The following is an 8,175-nucleotide window of genomic DNA, read 5'->3' as shown; positions in this document are numbered from 1 at the left end:
CTGCAGGGAGTTCGGCCATACTATCAGCCTGATGAAGACCAACATTCTGGGTCAGGACATTGCCAGCACTCCACGCATCAGCATTGGTGATTCCATGCTTGAGGTGGTAGAGAATTTTTTCTACCTGGGTTCCACCACAACCAGCAACCTCTCTGTCAACACAAAGTTGGACAAGCATATTGGCAAGGCAGCTATGGGAGAATGTGATACCGATGTCCAATACCAAGGCCTACCAGTTTTGCATGTTGAAAACACTGTTTTATGGAAGTGAGTTGTGGGCAAATTACAACCACCAGAAGCAATGGTTGCAGTAGTGGGTATATGAACTCGGAGGTGCTGTTCAAAGATTCTGAAACCCCAAAAGCTGTTTTGGTTCCAGAACCTCCAGTGGATATTTTCTTACTGAGATCAGCATGCAGTGCACTTGGGAGAAGCCATCTTTCATTCCAAAAATTCCCTTTGCAATGCCCTGGGGCATTTTGTTACATTAAGGGCCACCTGTCTGCTGTGAGTAGCTAAGCTGCCACTTCAAGCAGAGTTTACTTTAACATTTTAAATAAAAAATACCCAACCTTGATTGCCTTTTATTAAAGTGGGAACTAAGGGCAGGATTCAACCAACAAGTCCCACCAGCAAAAGCCCATGCAAGGATTTCTCCTTGAGCAATGGGGTGCCCCCCGCCCTCCTCGTGCCCCCTGAAATTGACTTATGTGGGTTGGGAGAGCCCCCAGAACAACATGCAGGGGGAGGAGATGGAGATGGGGACCATTCTGACTTGCAAGCTGAAATGCTTGCTTGGAGGGAATGATTGACAAAGTGAGTGCAACATTCAATCCCTCCCTGTGGCATCCCCATGAAAGTTGTTTGAAACCCTTTAGCCTGGTCAAATAAAAAAAATGGGGGTGGGTGGGAGATGTTGTCGCACATGCACACACTGCTAAATAAAGTCAGGTTAGTATCATCATGAGCAAATGATCTCTAGTGTGGTTGGGATCATATCACAGGCAGAAGACTTCTTATTGTGTGAAGGCCCTTGAGGACCAGCTTGCTTCAGCTAAGCAACTCTGGGTTTGGTCAGTGTCTGGACAGGTGACCACCTGGAAGCCACATGCATACAGCCTTGGTTTCATGATGGAAGAAAGGCAGAGCATAAGTGAGAGCAAGTAAGAATGAATGAATGAATGAATGAATGAATGAAGCAGAGAAGAAACTGTGTGTTGGGTGGCAGTGCACAGGTGCAAGCAAAGAGCATATTGCAACATTTGAGGAAGGGGTGAGCTTCAGAACATATTTTGGCCCTCCAAAAGTTTCCCCTTCACCCCCAAACTCAAACTGTGAGTGTATACAGTATATCTATACTGGCAGCCCTAGTACTTTTAAACCACCATGTAAATGGACATGTCTGTATGGACCATCTATGGAGATGCTGAGAATCACAAAATGGAGCCATGCTGTACTAAGTGAATCCCCTGCCAGGCTGCTGATGGGGCTTTCTAATCAACTTTGCAATGAATATTTCTTAAATCATGTTAATCCACCGTTTAAGCAGAGATATCGGTTCCAGACAATGAATCACAGCACCTGGAGGGGAATATACCTGCCATTTCCCCAGAGAGCCAGTGATTAACAGAGCGCACATGCTGTCAAGATGAGCTGGCAGCAGCTCTGGTGTTTATCACCTCAGAGCTCCTTGCTTGGAATGAAGGAGGCCTGGCTTTCACGCTCCTAGTGCAATCAGCTTTTATTTATGTTGCATTCGCGTGAAACAGCTCTTTGCAGGAGTGTGGGGGAGAAACACCTGGTTTAACCCTGGGGGCCCAAATCTGCTTTTCAGATATAGGCCCCACTAGAACCAAGCAAACGCTTAATAGACACTACAGTGTTGAGGAAGAATCCAGCTCACCAAAGGTAATTCACGTGTAATAAATTTGAGCTTGGGGAAAGGTTGGCATATTTATTGCCAGTTGACACTCCTATGCCTTTCATGGAAGGGAGGAATTAAAGAGAAGCAACTACTCTAAGCAGAGCGCTGTAGCAATTGGGGGGGGGGGAGAGATGCACTGCCAAAATGCTGCTTCTCTCTTAAGATACAGGTGTTCTGTCCCCTGTTGTATCTGGAAGCCTTAACAGGAAGCTATATGGTTTCTGGTAAACCGCATGTTGGGTCAACTTGGAAAACTAAGGAAGTTGCTTATACCGGGTACTAGTTCAAGCCAAGCACTCTCTACTCTGACTGGTTACTGTGAACCGCCCGGAGATCGAATGATGAAGGGTGGTATGTAAATAATAATAATAGGTGGACATCACCAGCTGTCCAATTCCTTCCTTCCTTCCTTCCTGCCTGCCTGCCTGCCTGCCTGCCTGCAAGACATAGGGACCTTCCTTCCTACATGCAAGACACAGGGACCTTCTACATGCAAGACATATGCATGCTGTTTATATTAACTCACATTTGTATTGTTATCTCACATTTCCTCCCAAGAGCTCAATGTGGCATGCATCTTATCCTCACAACAATTTTTGAGGTAGGTTAGGCTGGAAGACTGTGACTGGCCCAAGGCCCCCCAGTGAGCTTCCTGGCTGAGTGGGAATTTGAACACTGGTCTCCTAGGTCTTTTTGTTTCATTGTCAGAACATGTCTATTTATGAAGTGTATTTGGCGGAATTGTGGGAGGGGGCGTTCTTGTGGGTTCTTTTGTCCAATGACATGATAAATCCATTGTTTAGTGTACAGATCCATAAATATTTCTTCATTTCCTGGTAGAGCTTTGAGAGAACCATGAAAACGAATATGAAACAAAGCCTGGTGTTTGCTAACAATATCTTAAACTCACAAAACATTGTGAGTGGTGAAACATTAACCACCACAGGATAGGAGGGGCGAGCTACCTGTGTAAAACAGGTAAGATAACCCCTGAGAGAAGCAGGAAGTTGTATACTGTTGGTCCCAGGCCTGGCTCTGACTTCATGCTCACTCCAGCAGGTGTTTACTTAAGGGGGGTGCAGCATGCCTGCTGAAATATAAATCAATATAACAAAGCTGAAGTCATCTCATTGGATTTAGCTGGCAAATATTCATATGACAGGGTTTTTCTAGGGGGAGGAAACCAGTTTGCCATTCTGCCTCTGAAGAGATAGCAGCATTTTAAAAATCGGAAGCACGGATACTGGAAGATCACCTTCACAGAAGCACTGGAAGTGTTTGGCTTTGAAAGAGGACAGGCAGGCCGTTGGAAACTGTGCTGCCTGGAGAGACTTGAGTACAGAAAAGAAGAAGAAGCGATGACTTGTTGGGATCTGGATGGGGATAGTCTGCTGTAAAGAACCTTCCCATGTAATGGTAAGTTTTCAGAAGTAACTGGGCATTGCTGAAGCAATTGGAAGGGATACAATCCTCTGTGTGTGCATGTAGAGGAGGGAAAGCAATAGGGAATGTTGGACGGTCTGGTACTTCCATCTATCTAGCTTCCCTTTCTGTTTCAAACAGCATAAAAAGAGAAGAGGAGCTGGCTGGATCAAGCCCGTGGCCCATCTATTCCAGCATCCTGTTCTCACAGTGGCCAATCACCAGTTTTCCCAGGACAGGTGTTAAGCAAATTGGCCTGTAATTTCCAGGGTGCCCACTGGATCCCTTTCTAAAAATTGGTGTCGCATTTGCTACTTTCCAGTGTTCAGGTATGGAAGCTGGTGTGAGACAAGTTACATACTGTACTTTCGAGTTATTTGAAAGCTTTTGTGTGGATGCCATCTGGACTTGGCAATTTGTCAGTTTTTACTTTGTTTATTAGGCCTAGAACTTCATCTCTCATCACCATTATCTGCTTCAGTTCCTCAGACCCACCTCCTGCAGAGGTTAGTTCAAGCACTGAGATCCATCCCACATCTTCTGTTGTGAAAATGGATGCAAAGAATTAATTCACTTTCTCTGCAATCTCCTTATCCTTCTTTAGTACTCTTCTGATTTCGTTGTCATCCGAGGATTCAACCATCCCCCTTGATGGTCTCCTGCTACTAATATACTTAAATAGCCTTTGGTTGTTGGCTTTAATGTTTTGAACAATGTGCTTCTCAAAAAAACAAAAACAAAAAACAGCATCCCTTATTGTCTGCTTACACTTTTTTTTTTTGCTGAACTTTGTGTTCCTTTTTGTTCTCTTCATTTTTTGAAGGAAGCCTTCTTGCCTTATTTTTTTTTAAAAAAAAGGTAAAGGACACCTGCCAGTTAAGTCCAGTCGCGAACGACTCTGGGGTTGCGGCGCTCATCTCACTTTACTGGCTGAGGGAGCTGGCGTTTGTTTTTCCAGGTCATGTGGCCAGCATGACAAAGCCGCTTCTGGCGAAACCAGAGCAGCGCACAGAAACACCATTTACCTTCCCACTGGAGCAGTACCTATTTATCTACTTGTACTTTGATGTGCTTTCAAACTGCTAGGTTGGCAGGAGAACAGATTATTTAGCTCTGCTCAAAAACAACTCTGGAATTCTCTTGGTCCTCATGGCACCTTTTCTGATCTGTCTTATACACTCCTTTTGAGTTTCTAATGTGGTTTTAAAGTATTTCTAAGAATTTCAACATCCTTCTTACCTCATTTTGAGGAACTTCCCTCTTTTGAAACCAAATGGGACAGTATTGAATTTTCTTGGCAATTGCTTGCAAAAAATATGAACATTAGTCAATATTATACATTATACAAAAATGTTTTAGGGAAATTTGTACAGTACAACAATGCTGAAGGATTTTCCTGAAGATGCTTCTTTAATTTTTTTAAAAAAATTGCAAATTGCTACAGAAATGTGTACAACTGAATTTAAGATTTTAAATAAAAAAATTCCTTCCAGCAGCACCTTAAAGACCAACTAAGTTTTTTTTTGTATGAGCTTTCGTGTGCGTGCACACATCTTCAGATACCTGACACTTCTTCAGATATTTTTTTATTTTGTTTCGACTACGTCAGACCAACACGGCTACCTACCTGTAACTAAGATTTTTAAAAATGAGAAATAGGGAGAATTGGATTGGATAGATTCCTCCTTCCCTAGTGGGCATATGGGGATACCTGAGAAAGTCCTGTGTTTGCCACCCACAAAATGGCTGCTATGGGGACATAACATAACACACAATGGCTATACATAATATAACACACAATGTGTGACGTTGTGTGTAAAGCATCTTAAAAAGCAGGAAAAGAGACAGGACCAGTGCATTTTTTTTGAGGGGGGACTTTTTTAAAAAAATAATAATAATAATTTCTTCTCTAGCACAGTGAATTGTCAGTTCTGTTGCTACCCCGATGGCGGCCTCATTTATTGTCACGGTGTTTCCTGAGTCTCAGAGGAAGCGAGCGTTTAATGAGTGAAGTAGGAGTTGGAATCTAGCACGATGTTTGTTCATTTTTGTTGTTACCACCTCCAATGGCGGCTTCCTTTCCTTTCCCGGTGTAATGCATGTTCTTTGTACTTTGGTCTATTTACTGTATTTGTTTTCCCCCGATTTGAACTATAAAATGGTGGTTTTCTTGAGCCAAAATGAGAGTACGCCTAAACATTTTTTTTTTAAGGAAAAAAAAGTACTGGACAGGACCATAAAATGGTGATGTGTGCTTGCCCTATCAGCCTTCCCATCAGTGAAAAAAGAAGGCAAAACTGCAGGACTCATTCCCAAAGAAGCTCTTTGCACCTTTTTGTTCAGAATAGGAGGGCGGGTGGCCAGCCCTGCCAACCAACAAAAAGTGGGCATTTTTTGTCAGGGTGGGGGTGGATTTCAACGTAGGATAAGCTGAGGCAGAGCAAATATTCTCCTGTGCACTGTGGCTTTTTGACGGGGTATTTACTGGGTCCTGTTTAGTGTGCCATAGAAGATACTGGCAGGTACATGATGTTGGTGGGTGCTGTGTTGGGCGCCTCTATTATGAACAAAATAAAAAGCACTGGAGGCTCAAACGAAATACTTTCTAAGACAATTATTGAATTATGCTGTGAGGAAAGGTAGCTGTTTTGCATATGAAATGTAGAAAGCAACATCTAATGAATAAAAATCAGGAGAAAATCCCTTCTAAATTAATAGGATTAAAACCATGAACTGCTGAAGTAGGATGCATGGCGGCAACACAGCCACGTCTTATGCTTGATCTTGATCTCCTGAGGCATTAATGAAGTGGTAATTGTAGGAGCAGTGGGTTATTTACAGCTTTCGCCAAATAATAGATAATTAGGTAAAATAGCATAGATTTAACAAACAAAATAGACATTAAAACTGCAAATTACAACTAAGATTGTTTTTAAAACAGGGTGTGACAGAACCAAAGTACAAAAATGTTGTGTTAAGCTTTAATGAACATCCCTCCAGAATTATTTAGAACATATAATTTATATGAACTTCCTTACTAACTGTGCTAAACAAACACCTGGACAGTCCAATCATAACCAGGCTTATTGGAGATGTTCAGTTAATTTGAATGGGAATTAATTCAAGGAATTGTGCTTAGGAATTGTAACTTAAATTGAAGCAGAACTGTTTTCTCCTTAAGTTTGTTTTTTTAAGTCAATGGGCTAAGGCTGTAATCCTGTATCTTGGGGGCTGTCAACCCAGTGCCCACAAATGCCTCCATTGGTGCCCCCAGTCAGAGTTTGAGTTTCATTCTCCTCTCTTCTTTTTAAGTAAATCTCTAGCTGCTCTAGAAAGAAAGTTATGAGGCAAAATGTGCAGGTATCCCTTCTGAGCCATTTCTGTGAAATGAGTCAGCCTGGCTACTTCAGCCTATCAGTGAAGTTAGATATGTGATTGAAAAGTGAGTTGATTAGACACCAGGCAATAGGAATCCCCCAGGTATTAAATAGGTGCTGTTTTCTTCTCTTGTTTAGTGCACTTATCCTGCTTGTGTCTTGTTTTGTAATAGTTCTTGGCATCTCCATAGTTTGCCCTTTTTTGCCCTATAAACCAGGGAGCATCTTTCCTTTCGAAGGTTTGTCTGAGATCAGGTACACCCTAGAAGTTCTTTTCTGCAAATATTACTACACACTAAGTGCAGGTGCATGACAAGGTGTTGCAGGTGGGGTGGGGCAGGGGAGAGAATTTGGTTCCTTGTCAGTGGATCAATATGTCCAAGGGAGGAATCAGAGATGTATTTTTTTAGGGAAAAAAATTAATAATATCTAGAATTAAAATTTAAAAATTCCTGCCTACTTAAATCCGATGTGTCTATAAGCCACTATAATAGTGGTATTATAAGGTCTTTCTTCTTCTTTGCTGCAAATGAGGTGCCGTGGAGCATTGTGGGGCAGCACTTTCTGTGCTGTGCTCGCTGTGACTTGAAAGAATGTGGGCTGAAGTTAGCCCAGGTCCAGGCCCAGGTTTCCTTCAACGGAGGCAGCTTCGCTGCCGCTGCTGCCGTTTCGCTTCAGCCAAGCAGGCTGAGGTGGAGCACAGCAGGCAGCGTCCCTGCCTGTCCTCTCCAGCTGCCCTGCTTCTAAGGGGGGCAGCTGCCCCCCTGTCCCACGCTGGGTACGCCCATGCTGAGGATTGTTCCAGAAGTTAAGTGTCTGCTCCATCGTTGTCCTTAAGCCACGTTTGATTTCTGCCCGGCAGAGTTTTTGCATCAAACTCTCCAGTTTATAATTGCGATTTCCAGATGTCTTCTGAAAATTATCTGCTGCTCTCCACAGGATTTCCCAGCCATACAGATCTGCTGACTTGCACTTTGGGTTGCAATAAACAAACAAACATTTTAACAACTGGGCATCTCTTTTCCTTTATTTCGGCTATAATAGCTTTTTTAAGATTGGCTACAGCTTTGTTAGAGTAATAGAGACGAGGCCAGGGTGAGCAGCTAGGAACGGGAATGGGGGAGGGGAGGACCCCTTCAATATACAATTTGAAGAAGAATTTTGTCAAACTGATGTAAAGGGGATTGAGCTGTAGAACTATAATTATAGAAACAACTTCTTTGTTTGCTGTACATCTACACTGCCACGTTGAACAATCCATCGGATATATAGCAGATGGTTCCCGGGCTCCTGCAAAAACTGCTATAGCAGAATGAAAAGGCCGGGGGAGCGGGGGCGGGATGGCATATGGGTAATGATGGTCTCAGTTGTGCATGTCTGCGCATACGTATACATGTAAGGTGCACTGGTTCACACTCACACTATTCAGTACAAAAGATGGGTGTTAAAAGC

The 8,175-nt window shown here is 43.0% G+C and overlaps 1 protein-coding gene across 3 annotated transcripts in view; it reads left to right on the top strand.

Moving 5' to 3' along the window:
* The first annotated feature begins 2,947 nt into the window (after window positions 1-2,947).
* The window catches only part of CAPN13 (calpain 13), an 87,305-nt gene continuing 82,077 nt past the window's right edge, over window positions 2,948-8,175 (top strand). The window contains exon 1 of one of the 3 annotated variants that reach the window (XM_060272961.2): window positions 2,948-3,340. In XM_060272961.2, coding sequence (XP_060128944.2) covers window positions 3,302-3,340 — 39 coding nt within the window. In that variant the 5' untranslated portion in view covers window positions 2,948-3,301. The remainder of the gene's footprint in view (window positions 3,341-8,175) is intronic. The other 2 variants (XM_088666617.1, XM_088666618.1) reach the window with 2 other exon arrangements.

Source organism: Zootoca vivipara, chromosome 3, assembly GCF_965207765.1.
Source record: "Zootoca vivipara chromosome 3, rZooViv2.hap1.1, whole genome shotgun sequence".
Taxonomy (NCBI): domain Eukaryota; kingdom Metazoa; phylum Chordata; class Lepidosauria; order Squamata; family Lacertidae; genus Zootoca; species Zootoca vivipara.
The sequence above is the reverse complement of the archived record's forward strand: the minus strand, read 5'-3'. Positions and strand labels throughout refer to the sequence as shown.